The sequence below is a fragment of the Pseudorasbora parva genome, chromosome 22, assembly GCF_024679245.1.
Source record: "Pseudorasbora parva isolate DD20220531a chromosome 22, ASM2467924v1, whole genome shotgun sequence".
Taxonomy (NCBI): Eukaryota; Metazoa; Chordata; class Actinopteri; order Cypriniformes; family Gobionidae; genus Pseudorasbora; species Pseudorasbora parva.
The window spans coordinates 34,311,242-34,334,561 of NC_090193.1; the positions used below are offsets into that span (position 1 = coordinate 34,311,242).

The 23,320-nt window shown below is 38.2% G+C and overlaps 1 protein-coding gene across 1 annotated transcript; it reads left to right on the forward strand.

Annotated features, from left to right (window-relative positions):
• Positions 1 to 2,226: 2,226 nt before the first annotated feature.
• Positions 2,227 to 22,447, forward strand: tkta (transketolase a). Its single transcript, XM_067431568.1, has 14 exons — positions 2,227 to 2,493; positions 3,845 to 3,962; positions 4,316 to 4,429; positions 4,789 to 4,886; positions 7,352 to 7,543; positions 8,704 to 8,822; positions 9,035 to 9,231; positions 9,326 to 9,490; positions 11,261 to 11,417; positions 12,753 to 12,883; positions 13,869 to 13,952; positions 14,103 to 14,196; positions 17,295 to 17,417; positions 20,240 to 22,447. Exons 1-14 carry the CDS (start codon positions 2,387 to 2,389, stop codon positions 20,425 to 20,427), a joined length of 1,887 nt encoding a protein of 628 aa, XP_067287669.1. The 5' UTR covers positions 2,227 to 2,386; the 3' UTR covers positions 20,428 to 22,447.
• Positions 22,448 to 23,320: the final 873 nt, after the last annotated feature.

Below are 23,320 nucleotides of genomic sequence, written 5' to 3' on the forward strand. Positions count from 1 at the left end.
GAGGACCAGGCCTGGAATTTATGTTTAGTTGTGTTTATGTGTTTGCGGGCAGTCGTCCGTGAGGGGCTGCCCGCGGTTTTACTTTCATTTTGTTTATTTATTTTGAATAAATGTTTGTTGAGTGTTCGCCGGTATTACAGCCCCGTAGAAGCTGTTTTTGTAAAAATAGGCTAACGATTGCGTCATAACCAACGCAGCTCTGTCGCACAGTAGAGAAATTACGAAACGCTCCGGAGCAATCTTTTACTGTCTATGAGACAGTCTGAGGGACGTGGAGACATAAAGTCTGATAAAGTCAATGGAGAAAAATGGGGAGAAGCCGAAAGTGAGCCAAAAGCAACGGGACAAAACATTTAAAACACGTGATTCAGATTTCACTTTCCACAACTAGTAGAAGACTTATAGCTGTCACAGGTCACATCTACGTCGTTCGCTCAGCCGTCAGGAAGTGAGTGCTTCTAATTGACTTCACTTCCCGCCATTGAAGTCTATGGGGTCGCTGTGTCCGTTTCTTTGACTGTATGGTATTCAGAAGTCAGTAGTGTTTGGGCATCCTGGTTGCCAGATCTGCTCTAGTTACCAAAGCTGCAGATCTATAAACGTTAATGCTGTATCCTGCAGCCTATCTGGCAATCTCGAGTCAGGGAGGGAGGGAGGGAGGGAGGGAGGGGGGGGGGATTGCAGTACCAGTTTTGGCCACAATCTTACATACACTTCCTTTAAACAGATGTTTGAACCATTGGAAAACAAAATGTTTATAGTTTAATTGAGAGTCTGCACATGTTTTATTTGAGTTCTAGCCTAGTATTTCATATATATTGTGTCATATACATAAAACGTAACAATCATCAAATTCGTTACTTTTTGCATTTGTAATAAATAAATAAAAAATCAAGTATGTGCTAGGTGCAAAATCAAATTCAGACAACTGTTATTAGCGACAACGGTGGCCGTTAAGTGAACTGCATCCAGAAATTAGCCTATTGCTCTTGCACCCTTGTAGCCTAGAAATCTAGATGGACCCTAGCGGCAGCAAATCTAATCTGCCCGCGAGTGTCGTCTAGCAACTCTCAATATACTTCTGAGCTGTAAACGCCAAACTCTGGTCGGGCCAATCACATCGTGTATAGAGTCGGTGGGCGGGGCTTAACATAATGACGGCAGAGTTACGCATGTGCTTCTAGTAAGCACAGAAGCTGGCGAACGGCGGTCTTTCGAATCAGCTTTGACCGCGAATCTGGAAGACTTGGAGTTAAGCTTTTCTCTGAGAAAAGAACAAAGAACGGCACTGAAGTCATTCTTAAGAAGGGAAGAGTTTTGCCGATCGGGCGAAAGTTTAATCTGTCAACTAGCTCGATCTGCTTCACCTTCGTTGCTCTGGTTGGTGGTAGCGATATCCTATCGCGTGCAGAGGGAGTTTGAAAGACAACCGTTTATCCCGCCCCTCGGATTGAGCCCTGTCAATGGTGAGTTTCCAGACCAAACAAACATCTTGATGTGCTAGCTCCCTTGCACTCATACCATACAAGAGACTGAAAATGATTCGATGCCCGATATACTCACAGCGGAGTTGTTTTTTTGTTCTTTTCCTAGAAGTAAAAAGAAGTTGGATATACCTGCAGCAAGCTCAACACAACAAACACCCTGACGCCGGATGGTGATATGATATGATGAATGAACTAAAATTAACAAATGAGACCTTATTGTAAAGGGTTACTCACAGACCTTTAAATAAAAAAAAAAACATGAGGTCTTGGTCTAAAAGTAAACAAATCAGTCTGCATGTATTTAAATAAGCCTAATTGAGGATACACCATAGACATCTATTGTGTGTGTGTGTGTGTGTGTGTGTGTGTGTGTATGTATATATATATATATATATATATATATATATATATATATATATATATATATATATATATATATATATATATATATATATATATATAATTATTTTGTTCTGGCCACAATTGTATCCCTAAACTATGATTAAACCCCAACACGCACAAACACACGTCCTTTATCATCTCAAATGACTGAGGCACATCTTTAATCTGGTAATGAGTTTAGATTCAGCAGCCAAAGGTCATAATGAGTTTTTCCACCTCTCTCTCTCTCTCTCTCTCTCTCTCTCTCTCTCTCTCTCTCTCTCTCTCTCTCTCTCTCTCTCTCTCTCTCACACACACACACCCACTTTCTCCTTCACAGCCAATGCACATTGCCTCTCGACCTGTGTTGCACACTATAAAGTGTGTGTATGTGCGCTGGCATAAAGCAGCCTCCCTCTCCTCTCCTCCTCCTTTTTCTGTCTCTCTCAGACACGCAACCAGTGCTCTCCTCAACCTCATTCTCTCCTTTCATTCTGTGGTGCTATTAGGCTGAACCCATGGAGGACTACCACAAACCAGACCAGCAGACCGTGCAGGCGCTGAGAAACATTGCCAACCGCCTCCGAATCAACTCTATCAAAGCCACCACTGCAGTGGGCAACGGGTAAGAGTTGCTGCAGTTTCTGCAAATACCTGTGTTTTAAATGTGCCTTACTTGAACAGACAGATAGACAGACAGATAGACAGATAAACAGACAGACAGACAGATAGATAGATAGATAGATAGATAGATAGATAGATAGATAGATAGATAGATAGATAGATAGACAGACAGACAGACAGACAGATAGATAGACTGTTGTGTGTGCACACCCTTATGCAAGGCATAATCTTTGTCCTCAAAATCTCAGTAGACAGATGGTGAGATGATGCTGCTAGAAAATTGACAAATTCAATATTATTCTGGATTTTTGAGAGGTTTTTCTATATATTTTTTGTATTAATATGTAGATTGAACGATATTACTTTATTTTACCAGTTTTCAACAGCAGCTTGATTTTGTTATTATTATTATTATTAATAATTTTTACCGCAGTGCAATTGCAGGTCTTTTCAGCTTGCTACAATTTAAAGTGTTGTTTTATGGAATTTCTATTGTTGATCATATATCATTTAGTTTGGCTTATTTTCTTTTTCATGCTCTTATAAATAAAACATTAGTATCTTATTTTTACTCTTAAGAAAATAAATCATCTGCAATTAAAAAAACAAAAAACATCTATATGTATGATTTAAAATGAAAACATCATACGCTTACAAGTTTATAAGACAGGTGCATGAAGATGATCATTGCTTTTCATAACCATTGTTTCATACACATGTGAAATTGCATGTTATTTCCTCTGGGCAAAGTATGTTTTGCGGTTCTGCTGAGCTGTTATGTAAACCGCCGCATGAATTCAAATGGCGCAGTTATTCATATCTGAGCATAATATTAAAAAGCATTTTAAAACACTAATTTGACAGGTGAATATTTGATGTGATACCGAGTGTGTCTCACAGCATGTGCTGTCTTTGACCTAATCTTGAAGCAGACGGTTGCTAGTGGGTGGTATGATTGCTCAAAGCTTTAGATTATGCCACAAGTGCAGTGCCGGTGGGGCATCCTGGATTAAACATCACCTTTGGCGTCCTTTTGGATAGAAAGTCACTAATTGTCTTATTCAAACTTGACAAGCTCAATTATTTCTCTTTTGTGTGTGTGTGTGTGTGTGTGTGTGTGTGTGTGTGTGTGTGTGTGTGTGTGTGTGTGTGTGTGTGTGTGTGTGTGTGTGTGTGTGTGTGTGTGTGTGTGTGTGTGTGTGTGTGTGTGTGTGTGTGTGTGTGTGTGTGTGTGTGTGTGAGAGATAATTCTTTTCAGTTAATGGTACATAGTAAACCATAACAAGGTCTAAATGATTAGCTAAATGAAAGTACCTCTTCTTTACCTGTCTCTTTCCACATTTATTCGTCAGGCATCCGACATCATGCTGCAGTGTGGCAGAGATCATGTCTGTGCTTTTCTTCCATACTATGAAGTACAGGCCAGATGACCCCAAGAACCCCAATAATGACCGCTTCATCCTGTCCAAGGTGAGGTTGCAGGAGAAGAGACTCAACTAACTGGGATTATTCAGATGTCAGGTTTAATATTTCAACTTTAAACCAAGAGGACAGTAAGTCAGGAGAATTAGTCTATTTGCAAAAGTACAGTCTCCAGTATCAGTGATGGTAATACCATTACACTTTGAAATAGTGCTACTGAATTATTAACATATCTATATAAAAATAAAATTTTATGTTATACTTCAAGATATATTGACTAATACCATGGTATTATGGTTGTAAGTGCCAAAAATACATGGTACAAAAAACATGGCACTACATTTTTTTTTTGGTTGATCCATAGATTTTAATGAATTAATAAATGTATTTTTGGTCCACAGGGTCATGCGGCTCCTGTGCTCTACTCTGTGTGGGTTGAGATCGGCTTCCTGAAAGAGTCTGAGCTCATGAGCATGTGTCAGGTCGACTCCACGCTGGAGGGACACCCCACACCTGTAAGACACACGCACACACGCACGCACGCACGCACACACACACACACACACACACACACACACACACACACACACACACACACACACACACACACACTCTCATCTAAGATCAGGTGCTCTTCTTTGACATGTTCAATCAATATGAAATTATTGTTGCCTACTCTCTCTCAGAGCAGAAAATATTTAGGAGCACCATGAGAAATATTGTAGTTTTTTGGGTCCTAAATGATTGTTCAGGATAAACTGGTTGCAAACGCTTGAGCCATTAACCAATGACAGCTGTTATTTCACGTAACATTGATGTGTGTGTGTGTGTGTGTGTGTGTGTGTGTGTGTGTGTGTGTTTGTTTGTTTGACAGAAGCAGCAGTTTGTGGATGTGGCCACAGGCTCTCTGGGACAAGGGCTGGGCGTAGCCTGTGGAATGGCCTATACAGCTAAATACTTTGACAAATCCAGGTAAAAATGTTGCCCATAAACCCAGATGTTAATAATAACTGTAAAAGCTATACAGTGAAACAATAGCTTTACAGCTTGTGATTTGTTGCAAACTCAAATTTAATTGAATCTACTTTAAAAGGGACCTAAGCCCGTTTCCGCCACTAAATAAAAAAATAAAAAGAGTAATTGCGACTTTTTATCTCACAATTCTGACTTTTTTTCTCACAACTGCGAGTTATAAAGTCAGAATTCTGAGATATAAACTTGCAATTGTGTGATAGTCACAATTCCGACTGAGAAATAAAGTCAGAATTATGACTTTATATCACGCAATTGTGAGGAAAAATGTCAGAATTGTGACTTTATACAATGCAATTGCAAATTTATATCTCAGAATTCTGACTTTTTAACTCGCAATTGTGAGAATTCTGAGATTTAATCGCAATTACTCTTTTTATTTAGTGGTGGAAACGGGCTGCCATACCTATCTCCATTTGTCTACGTCTTGATGTTGTTTTTTGTGGTCTACTAGAATAGGTTTTCATTGAATGTTCAAAAAAGACACATTTTGCACATATTGCAGCACCTCTCTTCCCAGTCTGCCTGTAATGCTCTGTTTAGTAACGGTCTCTATGAAGCCCATCCTCCTGGCAAGCACAAAGTGCTCTGATTGGTCGGCAGGACCAGTGTGTTGTGATTGGTCAAACAGTGTGTTTCGGAAATGTCACACCCCTTTCTATAACTGCGAGTTGAATTTACGCAACTCAACCAGGCCTCGCCCTTTTTTGTTTGTTTGTTTTTTGCTTATGCTTTGGTTAGGAATGATTTAAATGAGGAATATTGCGTTCATTCCTGGAAAAAAACTCAAGAATACAATTGAGGTTCTTCAGGGAGAGAATAACTCCCTTTGGAGTGAATTTGTGCTTTGTAATTTTTCGGACCTTTTTCAGGCTCAAAAAAGAAACATTACACTCCAAAGAATGTTGAAATGTAAAAAAGCATAACAGGTCCTCTACTAGTGCTAAAATGCTTAAAACATATACATATATTATGCAAAGATTCAGAACGCTCACTATAATTTCATGTCTGTATGTCCGTTTGGGAGTGTGCCGCAGATTTTAAGGGTGTGGAGTTTTCCCGTCAAGCTGTGCTTTCGCGATTATTCTGCTCTAATAATCAAAGCCCCAGCGGCCATCGCTCGGTTATTTTTATATCTTGGATAGAATTCAGTTAAAGCATAAACACACAAATCATTCCCAAATTGAAACCTACATTTTGAGTCATTTGGCTAACTCTCTATTCACAATGCATTGTAAATTCCCATAAATACATAATCTGTATCAGTGTGAGAATCGCTGTGCTGAGAAAGAGGAATCATGCCTGCTGTGTTGCGTAAGAGCAGTTTTATTCAGATCCCAGGATTTCCAGATGATTTCTAATCAGTTGAACTTATCTCTTCTCATTCATGAAAGACAGGGGATCTGGTTTGACAGGAAAGTGTCAGGTGGTATTAAGAAGGGTGGCGGTGATGAGGTTTAACACATCAGCAAGCAAGCCAAAACAACAGAGATGAAATAAACGAAATATTCAAATGATCACCAGCGTTTAAAAGTTTAGGGTTGGAAAGATCATTTAATGCTTCTTTAATGTATCTTCTGCTCACAAGGCTGCATTTATTTGGTCAAAAATACAGTAAAAAAGTACAGTTTTGTTTAATATTATTACACTTTTAAAAGAAAAAACAATATATTAGAAATTGAATTTATTACTGTGATCAAAGCTGAATTTTCAGCATCATTACTGCAGTATTCACTGTCACATGATCCTTCAGAAATCATTCTAATGATGATTTGCTACTCAAGAAATATTTCTTCAATGTTAAAAACGTCTTCTTAGTATTTTTGTGGAAACCGTGATACATTTTCTTTGATGAACACGAAAGAACAGAATTCATTTTGAAATATTTTATAACTTTATAAATGTCTTTACTGTCACGTTTGATTAATTTAATGCAGCACTGCTGTATAAGTAAAACAAAAATCAAAAGAATAAACAACGTAAAATACATGTTTTGCTGCATTTTAGAGATTTTTTTTTCGTTGCCATTGTGAGTCTGAAAGACCAGAAACCCTGTTTAATAGATCAAAAACACCCTTAATATATAAGTATCTGTTTGAAAAGTTTTAGGAAGAGCTTGGAAACCGAATCTTGTCATATACATACAGTAAATTAAGTGGGTAAAAGACACAAACACATCAAGAAAAGAATAAATAATCCTCTAAAACCCCTTAACAACCACCTGCATCATCCTAGCAACCGCATAACAATGTGCTAAAAACACTCAGAACAGCTTAGCCATACAGCAACACTCTGGCAACCACTTAAACAATCTTTTGTCATGGTGGCAAATGTGCACATGGACACATTACTGCATTGTCTTAACAAAATGTAAGAAATTGAATTGTCTTTTGACTTGTTTGCAGTTACCACGTGTACTGTCTGCTGGGGGATGGAGAAATGTCAGAAGGGGCTGTATGGGAGGCCATGTCCTTCGCTTCCTACTACCAGCTGGATAATCTGATGGCCATACTGGACATCAACCGTCTGGGCCAGAGTGATCCAGCACCACTGCAGCACCATGTGGAGAAGTACCAGAGACGCTGTGAAGCCTTTGGGTAGGTGGAATGGAGATGGTAAAAGGCATGGGCTGGGAACTAAAACTTTGTAGGTTCAAACCCCAGAAAGGAGGATCCATGAGGTATCACCACTGTACACTTGGGCAAAGAACTAGACCTCATGTTCCTCCAGGAGGGTTTGGATAAAAGTGACTGTTAAATAGCATATTATATGGGTGAATTTTGAAAAACATTCCTAGGCGGTACATTTCATGTCGTGTTTTTCCATCTATGATGTATATCTTATTTTATTTATGTTATTTTAGCTATATTTCAATGACTAAAAATGATTTGAATAGTTTTATTCTATTTCACAATAACAATACAGTTAGCACTTTATTTTACAGTCCTGTTCCAATACATTTGTACTTCTATTACCCAGTATATTAACCTGTACTCTCTTAGGTAAGTACACAAGTACATGTACTGTAAAATATAAGTGCAACCCATTATATATGCATTTATTTGTGTGTGCGTGTGTGTGTGTGTGTGTGTGTGTGTGTGTGTGTGTGTGTGTGTGTGTGTCTGTGTGTGTATGCTTGTTTTTGAGACATATCAGGACACAAATGTGTATAATGACATGGGTATGACATAGTTATTACAGAAGAGGGTGACTTATGAGGACATTCATAAGTCCCCCACTTTTCAAAAGGCTTATAAATCATACAAGATGAGTTTTTTGAGAAAGTAAAAATGCAGAATGTTTCCTGTGATGGGTAGGTTTAGGGGCAGGGGCAGTGTAAGGGGATAGAAAATACGGTTTGTACAGTATAAAAACCTTTACACCTATGGAGAGTCCCCACAATTCACGTGTGTGTGTGTGTGTGTTTGTATTGTGTGTGTGCGTGCTTGTTTTTGTGACATATAAGGACATGAATGTGTATAATGACTTGGGGATGAGTGACATAGGCATTACAAGGAGTGGGTGAAATATGAGGACATTGGCCATGTCCCCACTTTTCAAAATGCTTATAAATCATACAGGATGAGTTTTTTTAGAAAGTAAAAATGCAGAATGTTTCCTGTGATGGGTAGGTTTAGGGGTAGGGGCAGTGTAAGGGGATAGAAATACGGTTTGTACAGTATACAAACCATTACACATATGGAATGTCCCCATATGTCACAAAAACAAACGTGTGTGTGTGTGTGTGTGTGTGTAGGTGGCATGCCATCATTGTGGATGGCCACAGTGTGGAGGAGCTGTGTAAAGCCATGAGCCAACCACGCCACCAGCCCACTGCCATCATCGCCAAAACCATCAAGGGCAAAGGCATTCCTGGTATATTTCTTCCTGTAACATCCTAATCTGCAAAGACTGATATAACTATTCCATGGTTTTTCCTGGTTCAAAAATGGTCTAATAAAATTTGTATGGGTTCTATGAAGATTTATTTTTTCCGGATGCCAAAATATTTTCAGTGAAGGGCAAACCCTGTATTCTTTGTTAAAAATTTTTTTTTGGTATATTTGTTTTGCCATTGTTGTCTATAGTGGCAGAAGATAAGATGGGTTGGCATGGCAAGGTGCTGTCAAAAGACATGGCAGAGAGCGTCATGAGAGATATCCAGAGCCGCATCCTCAACAGTAACAAGCGCATGTACCCGGCTTCACCCATGGAAGATGCTCCACCCGTGAGCCTGCGCAATGTCCGCATGCCTAGCGCTCCCAACTACAAGCCCGGAGAGAAGGTGATCAGGATATCGACTTGCATAATAATACTGCAAATACTGTAGGCATAATACCATCCTCTAGCTCTCTTCACCGTGTTTTTTTCCCCAACAGATTGCCACCTGTAAGGCATATGGGATGGCCGTGGCCAAACTGGGACGTTACAATGAGAGAGTGGTGGCTTTGGATGTCGACACCAAAAATTTCACCTTCTCTGAGATCTTTAAAAATGAGCATCCCAACCGCTTTATTGAGTGCTACAGCGCAGAGCAGAACATGGTAGGAAGCTATGAAGTATTATAATTAAAATATATTGAAATATCCTAAATTTCTCTAGACAGGTAGCACCTATTTCAATTTTTTCAGTTTTTTTCTTCACCTTTCTTCTGCCAAATTTGATTAAAAGCCCATTTTGCCAGTTGTGAATACAGCTTTATTTGCTACATTGTAGCACACTTGACAGTTTTGAGAGCCAAATCAAAGGTCTGCACATTTGGAAGACTAGCTTAGGGAACGAAACATCCCTAAACACCCTAGATTGTTCTGGATTAAGTAGATGTGGGATAAAGTAGATGTGGGGTAGCTGTGGGATTCGGCCACGTAAAACACCCACCAAAGCATAGATGTCGCTGGTTTGCTGAATAATACATGCGTTGTATCCATAATGCAGCAGTGAAGATGTGACCCACTTACGCTCCATTTTGCACCACGCCCTGCTGCAGTGCCTTTCCCTGAGAAGCCATGCAGAAAACCTGCACCGCCTTCGTTTCATCTCATAAGCACATTCTTTTATGATCTGCGCTGTAAGCCAAAATATTTCTGCTTTGTCTCTACATTCTCACTGTTCCCTTGGTGCATGTGGTAGGTAAAATGTAGGTCGCTCTTTCGGCGTTTGCTAGTTTTGGGATGTGATCGTAATGGACGTGATGAAAATCTAATTACTAATTAAGTGGTCAGAATTTATATGTGTTCCACACAGTTAACCAATCAGGGGCGATACTGAGGCTAATTAGAGGACGTACATTGGTAGATCCTAGCATGCATACTAATGAGGGAGTCAATGCACTACTGTCTGTCAAAAAGGAAATATTAATTGATTTTGATAGCTTAATGGTCTAATACAGTGGATTCAAGAAGTATTTGGACACTTAAGCCAGATTTTAAATATAAATGCCATAAATTAATATATAAATATATTAATAGTATAAATATATAGTATAAATACCATTGCATTAGATAAGAAAATATATTTATTTTATAGAAAAATCGAGTAAAAATGTTTCAAGCAAAACTAAAAAAGTTATAAGAACATATATATATATATATATATATATATATATATATATATTAGTCTGTAAATAATATATGTATATATTGTGTGTATATATATATATATATATATATATATATATATATATATATATATATATATATATATATATATATATATATATATATATATATATATATATATATATATATATATATATATATTATTGTGGCTGAGGCTTAAGGTTATATTGTTATACTGTATTCTAGATTATAGTCGCATGGAGTGGATTTTGAGACAGGAAACAGGAAATGATAGCGAGTGTGTGTGCTGCATGTCGGTAATTCCTCTCAGATGAAGGATAAAATGGAGTTCCTGTTTGGCAGATTCCATGTGTCTCTTTTCTAATATATTTCAACCTACTAAATATTGAGGGAGTATTAGCTATTAAACTATTTCTGTCTGATACGTCTGCCTGTATCTTACCAAATGTCATGCCTTTTGGTTTGGATATGCTCTTGTGTATCATTTATTTCCAAGAATTTCAAAATAAAGTGGTTCGAGCATTAGCATAGAGTAGATTTTTGTTGTGCTTGGGTTTGTATATGTATAGTAACTCTGCAGTTACTAGAGTTACTGGCTTATGTTAAAAGAGCCAAAGGTTTATGCCTTCTAACGTTTTTTGCCCACTATCATCCACCACATGAAGTCTGATCAGTCTGGCATGTTGCAAGATCAGGATCAAAATGTGTTTTCATACCATTCTCCATCTCTCACAGGTCAGTGTAGCCACAGGCTGTGCCGCACGTGAGCGAAACATTGTGTTCGCCAGCAGCCTGGCCACCTTCTTCACTCGCGCCTATGACCAGATCCGCATGGCCGCCATTTCAGACAGCAACATAAACCTCTGCGGTTCCCACTGCGGCCTGTCTGTCGGTAAGAAGTGTCTCCTTTTGTTTCACAGGAGGCCACAATCTAAGCCCCACCCCCTTCTAACTGACAGGTTCACTCTCCAATCCGAATTCTTCCTTTCACGCCATACCACTTTTGACAGCACCTTCCATGGAGTGCATTGGCACCTGCCTACTTTTCCAGCAGCCTTGGTTCCGGAAGTACCCTATTTTTGCCATTCATTTTACCCATAGGGATTAAAAAATATATATATATTTGTTAAAGATTAATAAACCGTTAAGTATTTGAAAATGTGACAAAAAGACAAAGATATATAATTAACGGCTTCAATGAGGGAAAGAACTACAATCCCCTGAAGCAATGCGAATGACTAAATCAACTGAAAATAGATTATATCTATATGATAAACATATTTTAAGTGTAATATAAAATGTAATATGTAAATACATATTACATTTTATATTACACTTAAAATATGTGTATATATATATAATATATATATATATATATATATATATATATATATATATATATATATATATATATATATATATATATATATATATATATATATATATATATATATATATATATATATATATATATATATATATATATATATATATATATATAGTATTTTACAGCATAGTAAGAGATTATTTGCGGTAATTCACGGGAGAGGGTGTTCCCTACAAGCTTTTTTTTTTACTCTGGTGGAATTTTATGTACAGCATCGTGGGAAATGTTTCCCACCATAAAATCAGCTGGTAAACATTTAAATATTTAAAAAAATAAGTTTAAAGTTATGCTGGCTGAGGGCAAACAAAAGCATATACCATCAATTACCAACGTATGAACTCACTTCAGGTATGTCTTTAAAGATTTTTGAGTTATTGTTAAAAAAATGAATTTCCTTCTGAAGAAAATGAATGAGTTTTTACTTGCGGAACTCGACTGTCGCACTGTATTCTCCTCTCTCACACACTGCAGCTGTGACTTTAACTATGATGTTTTGAATAGATTTGTGAGCAATTCACCCCTCCTTTTCCTGAAGCTGTCTTTCTAATGTGTGTTTTGTTCTCCTGGTCGTCTGGAGGTGGTGCGACTCTTAGCACAACCCCTTCTCCCTCTGTCCCTCCCCCTGTGTATCTCGGAGGCTGTCTCCGGGTGACCCGGCATCCCCTCCGTTAGCACAGGTACACTGCATGCCACTCCGTCTGTCTGCACCTGCCTGACTGCCTGTCTGTCTGCTCGACTGTCGCATGTGTGTGTACCTGCCTCATGTATCTGATGTACAAAGGCTGTTCAGTCTAAATTAACAGTGCCAGTATGTGGCTGGTGTGTGTGTGTGTGCTTCAGGAGAGGACGGACCGGCCCACATGGGGCTGGAGGACATGGCTATTTTTAGAGCCATCCCCACTGCCACCATTTTCTACCCCAGTGATGCCATGTCTACTGAAAAGGCTGTGGAGCTTGCAGCCAACACGAAGGTTGGCATGTTATATCGGCTATTTATCAGTTTAATACTGATGCTGGAACACAATACTTAAAATTTACACAAAATATTTGAACACAGAAAACGCACACTACATTATCTGTTGATAAGGATGTTGGTAGATTCCTCATTAAATTAAAAATGCTTTTTAAATCCTAATTTAATGTATGGATTTATTTTCAATTTGATTTAAGGTAGAATTGAATGCAATCTAAGAGAGTGAAATTAACTGAATTTAACTGTAATATTTAACTATAATATTCTTTGAACGTTGGCTTGATAGGTTTGTTTGCAATTTTGGTAGATTGGATGGATGGATGGATGGATGGATGGATGGATGGATGGATGGATGGATGGATGGATGGATGGATGGATGGATGGATGGATGGATGGATGGATGGATGTGGACATGCAGATAAAAGTATGGATGGACAGAAGGACAAATAGATAGATGAATGGATGGACGGATGATAGATAGATAGATAAATAGATAGATAGATAGATAGATAGATAGATAGATAGATAGATAGATAGATAGATAGATAGATAGATAGATAGATAGATAGATAGATAGATAGATAGATAGAAGAATGGATATATAGAAGGATGGATGGATAAAAAGACAGACAGACAGACAGACAGACAGACAGACAGACAGACAGACAGATAGATAGATAGATAGATAGATAGATAGATAGATAGATAGATAGATAGATAGATAGATAGATAGATAGATAGATAGATAGATAGATAGATAGATAGATAGATAGATAGATAGATAGATAGATAAAAGTATGGACAGACAGAAGGACAGAGAAGAATGGATGAATGAACAGATAGATGGATGAATGGATGGATGGACCTTAAGATAGAAGAATGGATGGATGGATGGATGGATGAATGGATAGATGGATGGATGGATAGGTAGAAGAATGGATAGACAGATAGACAAAAGAATGAAGGTTTATTTCTTACTTTAGGGTGTCTGCTACATCAGGACCACTCGTCCAGAGACTGCAATCATTTACAACAGCAATGAAGACTTCCATGTTGGCCAAGCCAAGGTAAAGCCTGTTCTTTTATCAACAATCTATATTTAAAATATGCTGTTTTACCACTAACAGATGGAGATGTAAATTAGATTCACTGTGTTTAGCTGCATTAATAATATAATATGAGGATATAAGGATAATGTTCCATAAATACCTGACCAGGTGGTGTGCCAGAGTAAGGAAGATCAGGTCACAGTGATCGGAGCTGGAATGACTCTTCATGAAGCTCTGGCTGCAGCTGAGCACCTCAAAAAAGGTAAAACCATTGCTGAGTATTTTCTCCTTTAAACTGTCTCAAAAACGCGGTTTGAAATCTCTGGTGTTTCTTACGTCATAAACTACCTTTAACCAATCATGTCAACATGTGGACGGGCTTTAGCATATCATGAACTAGTCTCAAGAGAAGCCAGGTTGTCCTGATATATTTTTCTGACTGGCTACTATCTGACTCTGGGATGGCGAACGGGAATATAGGGTGCGTCTCAATCAGTTCTCTAGTTCAGTAGTCAGGGCACTGATCAGGGAGTCAGCCCACTGATTTATGTCCTGATCAGTGCTCTGACTACTGAACTAGAGAACTGATTGAGACCTAGCAGCAACCTCCCCCAGTTTTCTTGAAGCCGATACGGAAGTGACTTAAACTGCAATTCCTCGACTGGCCCCTAGGGACAGGCTCCAGAAGGGAGCTGAATGTCATTGAGCCCCATGTTAAAACTCTTAAACGTGCAGTATGCAACTTTTGGCCACTAGGGGTCACTCATTCAAAATAATAACAACTGACGTACTTTGATGATGTCGGGAAAGTGCGTGGGCTCATGGGAGTTGTTGTCATTATTGCCACTGTCAACCAGCGAATCTGGCATCTCCAGCAGAAAACATGTTCACTGACAAGGTAATTGATTGTTATATTACATCTCTATTATTGTTAAGTTTAGTTACGGCTTTTCACTTTATATAATGTCAATCTAATGAAATAGCAGCGAGCTACCGTTACTTAACAAACTTATCAGTAACGTTAGATAATGTGCGAGACAGAATGTTGTGCGGGCGGTCGCTATGTCAACACACCTATAAGTTGGTAGGCTATGTTGACATATTAACCGCGCATCATAATTTGAGTTACTCAAATTATAGATATGTTGACATGGCATCCGCGATTGTCGAACATTCTGTATATCAACTGTTCAATAAGGAAATAAATTTCAATTTAGTTTATCATTATCAACATAAAACATAGTAAATGAGAGAACCAGCACCAGCAATACGTTGTTTATTGGAACACGCGCTGTGTCGCTCCCCACGTTCATCAATCATTCTAATAAACATTTATTTTGGAACTCAGAGATAAATGAATAAGTAGATCATTATTAAATCAATATTATATGTAGCTAGTATTAACATATGATAAAAGTGACGGTCACCTTATATTAATTGACCAAGATAGTGGCATATTACCTTATGAAGCTAACGTTACTTTCTCCAGCTACATATAAAACCAATAATAGCTAGTCCATCTGCGTTTTACACATGACATCATCGTGTCACCAAATATACGGATAGAAATATACTTTTGAATCAGTTAAAAAAAAAAAAAAGCTGTTTCAGTCTGTTTGAAAAGCCGATACAATACAAAATGTATACGTATTCAGCTAAACTCGTCTCAATGTGGTCAAGATCGCTATGCAATATGCAAACATACAGAATGTTATGATTATATGATTATTATGTTAGCTGAATGGTTACTTGAATGACCTGTTTATTAAAACGCAAGCGAGATCAGCATATCTCTCTGCAGTCCGAGCTTGTCACGAAGATTTCGCCATCTTTCAAAGGCTTCTCCAAGGTTTACACGTCTCTTGCTTCTTCTACTGTCCCAAAATCTTCTCGGGTCATTTTTTTCACCCTTACGTTTGCGCTTTGTTGAGCTGGCAAAACGTACAGGCAAAGAGTAGTCATGATCCATTATCATACAGACTTTTTTAAACGGGGGTTCCCCTTATACTGTCTGTCAGTGTTCCTCTTTGAGTTTGGCGGTTCCGCCCATAGATATCTATGGTTCCGCCGAGTTCCGCAGGAAGCAAGACGCAAACGTGGATATGACGTGAAAGACTGGCGACATAACGGAAATAAAGACACGGTCCGTGTCTTCGAATTAAAATATTAATTTCTCTGGATTTAGAAGTTAATTGGAACTGTCGGGATAATGTAAGCACACAACTTTAAAAAATATATAACATAGATATAGTGATCTTTTCTATTTTTAATGCTGAAACATTACATATTGTGCCTTTAACTTTACAGCAGAAAGAAACATGTTTACAGCCTGGTACAAATTGTGGTTTTGGTCTATACAGCTAATTTTGCCCTTCATTGACGACTATGAAGGGGTGATTTTTTTTAGTATATAACTCAATTGTTTACATTATCTAAAGGCTTACATTTTCTGCATAATTAAGGGCGTGACCACTTTGATTGACAGGTGGATAGCCATTTATAGTCTGTTAGTCATCGCGTCACCTCAGCTCCGCACACGTACCGCCTCTTTGCCCATTTTCTGTTATTCCGGGCGTGACGTACGATGATGCGCTGTCAAGATGGCAACGGCCAGCTCGTCTCTACTTTACACTTCAAAACTGCTCTTCAGAATCCTATGGGTGACATCACGGACACTACGTCCATATTCTTTTAGTCTATGATTGAGATGCATGGTTTGTGTAACATTAGCAACACATTATTAGCTGTTTAATAAAGTATTCAAGACAAAAGATAATCATATCAGTTAAAGGAAGTGTATGTAAGATTGTGGCCAAAACTAGTACTGCAGGTGTAACCCCTCTCCCCTTCTCCCCTGACGTGAGGTTGCCAGATAGGCTTCCGAATCCAGCAGAAACGTTTATGCTGCAGCTGTGGTAACTATAGCAGATCTGGCAACCCGGATGACACTACTGACTTCGTGATTGGTAGATTGGTGGAGGGTGGAGCTTCAGGCCAAAACACAACATGTCAACATCAACATCAGTTGAGGGCTGCAATAACAACTTTTAAATGACAATATCCTGGCCGGACTACTGTTGTCAGTGATATAAGTATTTGAAATTAACATGATTTCTTAATGTCTAGTGACATATTAGGGCCATTTTATGATTCATTGAAAAACATTTTTTACATACAGTTCCTTTAACATTATGTGTCCAACGTTGTAGAGAGCAATACATAAAACGCATTATCATTCTGTTAAATCGACCTGTAGACGAGCCTGTATAAATGAGTGGAGGTGGGGCTCATTTGCAATTATTGAGATGGGGACTTAAATATAGACTCTTCACCTAATGCTATCTGTGTGTCATTCTCCAGAGAAAATTTACATCAGAGTGATTGATCCGTTTACAATCAAACCCCTGGATGCCAAAACCATCATCGACCACGTGCGTGTCACCAGAGGTCGTGTCATCACGGTTGAGGATCACTATTATGAAGGTGGGTTTAAGCAGAGCACATTATCCCTTGTCTCAAGCACACATTTCAGCATGGCTACACATCCAAGTGGCATGAATAGCACGTCCAGCCGAGGAGGCTTGTATCGGTCTGTGAGGCCTTGAGCAAGGTTGTGGCAGGGCGCAATTGGCTGGCTGGAAGAAACATGATGTGTTGGCCAATTGTCATTGGATCAGGGAGCGAGAGGCATTGTGTTGTCATAATCGGTAGAATTTTTTTTTTTTTTTGACCGTGTCTCATTCTGTTCATTCAGGGGAAAAAAGACTCAGAGAAGCGGAGGGCTGTCAGGTCTCCTTAAGCAAACGTACGCCCGCAGGGCTTGTTGTGACCTAGATAACAGAGTAGGCCCTGGACCTGGCATTACTGCCTGCGTGCCAGAGGAGGAGTGAGGCTGGATAAGAGAGAGAGAGAGAGAGAGAGAGAGAGAGAGAGAGAGAGAGAGAGAGAGAGAGAGAGAGAGAGAGAGAGAGAGAGAGAGAGAGAGAGAGAGAGAGAGAGAGAGAGAGAGAGAGAGACAGAGAGACAGAGAGACAGAGAGACAGAGACATCCAAAATCATTCTGAAAGCAAACATCCCATCTGCCCAGTGGGAGAGAAAGAGGATAGAGATGGACAGTGAGAACATGTGATTGCAGGAAGGTTGAAAGCGGGGACATGGAGGGATGAAGAGATTTGGATAGTCTATTAAGGCATGATGTCTGACATTTGAACGTAACATCTGAATTTTAAAAGCAAAAAAAAAATGCTGCAGAAGGTCAAACTGCGACCTTTATCCACAGAGGAATGCTAATATAAAAATGAGAGATCAATTCTGATGTGCTTCTGTGCTAATAAAAAGAGCTTAAAGGGATAGTTCACCCAAGAATGACACATACCCCATAATTTACTCACCCTCAAGCCATCCTGTACATGACATTCTTCATTGAGACAAACAGAATACAATCGAAAGAAATCAGCTAATCCAAGCATTATAATGGCAGTGAATGGCAGCCCAAAATAGTAATAATAATCGCTTCATTTCAGAAGGCCTTTATTAACCCCCAGAGAACCACCTGCAAGATTTTTGCAGCTATTCACTGCCATTATAATATTTGGATAATATAATATTTGGATAACAGGATGAGGGTGAGTGAATTATAGAGTCATTTTGGGGTAAACTATCTCTTTAAGCTGGTCTATTTAGCTAGTTTTGGGTAATTGTCAGCTGGCAGCCAGTTAAACCAGCTCGAGAGACCAGCTTAAACCAGATAAGACCAGAAAACCACCTTCTGCTCTATTTATTAAAAAAAAAAAGAAGAAGAAATGAATACTTTAAAACAGACTAAATATCACCAATGTCACGTGATTTCTGCAGTTTGACACGCTATCCCAATTATGAATCAATACGCTGATTCATGACCTTTTGAATCTTTCTTTGAGGTTTGAAAAGTCGAAGAAAAGACAATGCTGAATAAAGTCGTAGTTTTATTATTTTTGGACCAAAATGTATTTTCGATGCTTCAAGAGATTCTAATGAACTAACTGATGTCACATATGGACTACTGTGATGATGTTTTTATTCCCTTTCTGGACATGGACAGTATAGTGTGCATACATTTTCATACGCTCTCGGACTAAATTTATCTTAAACTCTGTTCCGAAGATGAACTTATGGGTGTGGAACAACATTAGAGTGAGTCATTAATGACATACATTTCATTTTTGGCTGAACTAACCCTTTAACTAGTTGCTTATTATCATGCATATTACTAGAATATTGGCAGTTTATTAATAATGCCTTATTCTGCATGACCATATTCTACATCCTTAAAGGGATAGTTCACCCAAAAATTATAATTTGATGTTTATCTGCTTACCCCCAGGGCATCCAAGATGTAGGTGTGTTTGTTTCTTCAGTAGAACACAAATGAAGATTTCTAACTCCAGCTGATGCTCATATAATGCTTGTCAATAGGGGTGTATTTCAATGAGAGAAAAACACATAGACATACGAATCCATATTAAACCATGTGGCTCATGGGGACACATTGATGTCTTGAGACATAAAACGATCAGTTTCTATGAGACACCAAACAGTATTTATGTTAATTTTTACCTCCTATCAGACGAATCTCATCTAGTATTTCCCAGCGCCATTACTTTCGTCGAATACGGTCAAAATACTGGCGCGATCATAGATATATTTACGTAGATGACCTTATTCGGTGGAAGTAATGGCGTCAGGGAATACTAGATGAGATTCGTCTGATATGAGGTAAAAAAATCACAGAAACCAATCATTTTGTGTCTAAAGACATCAATGTGTTGCCACGAGCAGCAGGGTTAAGGGGGTTAGGGGGGATTCCTGTGTCTATGTGTTTTTTACTCTCATAGAATTACACCCCTATTGACATGCATTATACAACTGGCACACAGCAATAGCTGGAGTTACAAATCTTCATTTGTGTTCTACTGAAGAAACAAACACACTTACATCTTGAATGCCCTGGGGGTAAGGAGATAAACATCACATTTTCATTTAAGTGAACTAAACTTTCATTGAACTAAACAATTAGCTACTAACTATTAATAAGCAGTAATTAGGAGTTTATTGAGGCAAAAGTCATAGTTAATATTGAGAATTGGGCCCTAAAGTGTAACCAAAATTGTAATTGCAACAATTCTGGCATCACAAAGACAAGACACGGTTTCCTACAACTGTGTCTATTTCAGTGACATCCTTTAGAAAGTATGGTCATTTTGTGTGGTATTCCTTAAAAATCTCTTACAGCCCCGTCATCATCTTTACCTGCTGTATTTGCACAGGTGGCCTGGGGGATGCGGTGTGCTCCGCTATCGTGAACGAGCCTGGTTTCACTCTCCAGCGTCTGGCCGTCGCTCACGTTCCCCGCAGCGGCAAAATGTCCGACCTGCTGAAAATCTATGGCATTGACCGCGACTCCATCGCTCAGATGGTCAGGAAGATGCTCAGCAGCTCGGCCAACGCCAAGTGAACCTGTTCGCTTTGCCCCGCCCACTCCATCCAAATCAATCGAATAACCAGCTCCACAAACACTGTCACTTCAGATTGTGGCCCCTCCCTCCACCTCGTTCACTGTTAATGACCCTAATGTGAGTATAGTAATGTGAGATACGTGGTGTACATTTTGAAGTAATGGTCACATTTCATTTTTTTTGTTTTCCTTACAAATACATTTCACTGTCAAAAAAAGAGTGCAAAATTGTACCTTTTAAAGTACAAGTGGCCATCACTGGGGATGTACCCTTCAGTCCTAGATATTTGATGTCCTCCAGAGTTTAGTTCCAACCCTTCTAAGCAACCACAGTATACAACTCATGGCTCCCAGCATGCATTGCAGCATTATGTATGTCACCATTGTTGAGATTCATATGCAGATTCTTGATATCTGCGTCTAAACGTTTCCCCCCTTAGAATGTTTTTAAAAATCAAAATTTAGAATGTCTGATCTTTTGGTTAATATTATTTATTAATATTTTTATTCAGTGATGAGTTTAGTCAAACATTATTCTTCATGATACATTTTGTTTATGGCTTCTTTTGTTTTGAACAATTATGTGTTTTGTTAACACTGTAGCAAAAACCACAAACTCACATAAAATTTCAAGTCAAACTGCCCAACTAAAGGAAACACTGATCACCATAATGGTGAGCAAACATTTTCAATAAAACATCAAAATCTGTTCATTCTCAATAAGAGCTTCTATAGATGTCTTTCAGGGTTGGAGCCAAACTCTGCAGGACAGCGACTCACTAGGACTGAACTGAGGAAAACAATGGTATAATTGCACCCTAAGGACCAATTATGTACCTTTAAAGGTACAGTTATACGTTTTGTTCCCCAAGGAACAAAAGTGTACCTCCACTGTACCTTTTTTTCCTGAGAGTGTACTGTTTAAAAGTTTGAGGTACGATTTTTAAAAGGAAAGTAACGCTTCTATTCATGCATTAAATTGATCAAAAGTGACAGTAAATACATATACAGTGTTACAGAACATAATATTCGCAGAAAATATTAGAATGGTTTCTGAAGGATCATGTGAAACTGAAGACTGGGGTATAATGATGCTGAAATTTTGAATTTAAATCACAGGAATAAATTCTATTTTAAAATGTAATAAAATAAAAAGTAGTGTATTTTTCATCAAATAAATGCAGACTTTGTGTGCATAAGAGACTTATTTCAAATATAAAATATTTAAAAATCTTAAAGCTACACTGTGTGATATTTTCCCCCATCTAGCGGTGTAAAGGTTTATGACCATCCAGTGAATATCAGTTTCTGTTCCTCTCAATTCTGATTTCATTTTAACTCCTACGGTGGCTGATTTAGTCCAAGATTAACATGGCAATCCCCCTCTTCACATTCGACACGGTGCCATCGAGTGTTAAAACGTGAAAGGCGAAGCTTGAATTTACGGATATGTCCCTCTTTGGCTAATGTACTTTCAAGATGGAGGAGCAACATGGCGACCAGCATTCAAACCCCTCACCCGTATGTATTTTCAGTGGCATATTATAAACTTACGAGAATACTTTATTACTTGAAAGAAGTAAATATACATTAATGAGCACATCTATTTTTGAAAGAACTAAGTGTTTTTAGCTAAGAATAAACTAAAAAGTTACACAGTGTAGCTTTAACAACCTCAAACTTTTTAACGGTAGTTTACATACAAATACACATACAGGAGTTCTTTTTTGCTCTTTTCTTGTACTAACAGTCGCAGACAGTATATAATTAACATTGCAACAATTTGTATTTTAAGCAAAACAGGTTTTTCAATGAGTTTGTCCCTCTGGAATTAAATGGATTGTGACATGAGTTGAAAGACAAACATTTAAATGTTGTGTTGATTTGAAACCTAAAGTTGAAAGGTTTACACCATCACCTCAGAAACCGTCAATATGCTGTACAATATGACACTTGTGTTTTTAACTGTCATTTGATAAGACCCAACAATTAAACTGTTTGCATATTTTAATACTTTTTATATCGTAGCTATGACAGCGGGGCGGGGCTGGATTTCACGGGAACAGATATGTGTGTGGAAAAACATGACTTGATGTTACATTAGTAGAGTGTAGTCTTAAGAAAAAAAGAAAAAGATAATCAAATGAGAATGCCTGTAGGGTGCTTCAGTTCAAAGTGTCAGTTAATGGTTGTCTTCTGTGGAACTGTTTGTAGTTTGGTCTCTGTGTTTACAAAGATGGAGTAGTATTTTGTGAGAACTTGAGAAGATGAGAGATGGATGGAACCATCAGCATCACTGGAACGTGCTGTTATATCTGAACTTTGAACCTACAATAAACACTTCCTCTTGTTATTTTTCTATGTATCTTAACAAGTCATTGATTAAAACCCTCTACATTTGAGTTTGAGAGTTCACGAATGTGTCGCCTCTTTTATTCACACTAATAGGAGAAACATCGGGGCTAGTTGTCACAGTCTATTTTTGAAAGTCAGTTTTGAGCATTTCCTTATCGCAGGTCATTTAAAGTCTTTGGTCAATCATTTTATCACCAAAATGACATTAAATGTTTTCTTGTGAAAATAAGTGTCTTTGAACAACACCAATGTAACAATGTAACCACACCATTCCTTCATTTAGTATACGCAGATGCATGAATATGAACATCAACTTTACTGTAGTAAACACTGCACAACGGCAAGAGGAAATATCCGGTTTAATCCAGCCATATGTTTGAACCAGAAACTGATTCAGAAGAGGAAGAGTGAATTATACAAGCTTGTCCACAAGTCTTCAAGTACATTTTATGTATCTCTCTCTAATATCAGACACAAAATTGTAATTAATAGGATTAGTCTTTTGCTTGACTACTTTATCAAACAGCTAATAATGTGT

Coding starts and splice junctions, on each gene's coding strand:
- tkta (XM_067431568.1), top strand. CDS start 2,387: ATGGAGGACTACCACAAACCAGACCAGCAGACCGTGCAGGCGCTGAGA. Junction 8,823..9,034: donor CAAGGGCAAAGGCATTCCTG/GTATATTTCTTC, acceptor TGTTGTCTATAG/TGGCAGAAGATAAGATGGGT. Junction 9,232..9,325: donor ACTACAAGCCCGGAGAGAAG/GTGATCAGGATA, acceptor TTTCCCCAACAG/ATTGCCACCTGTAAGGCATA.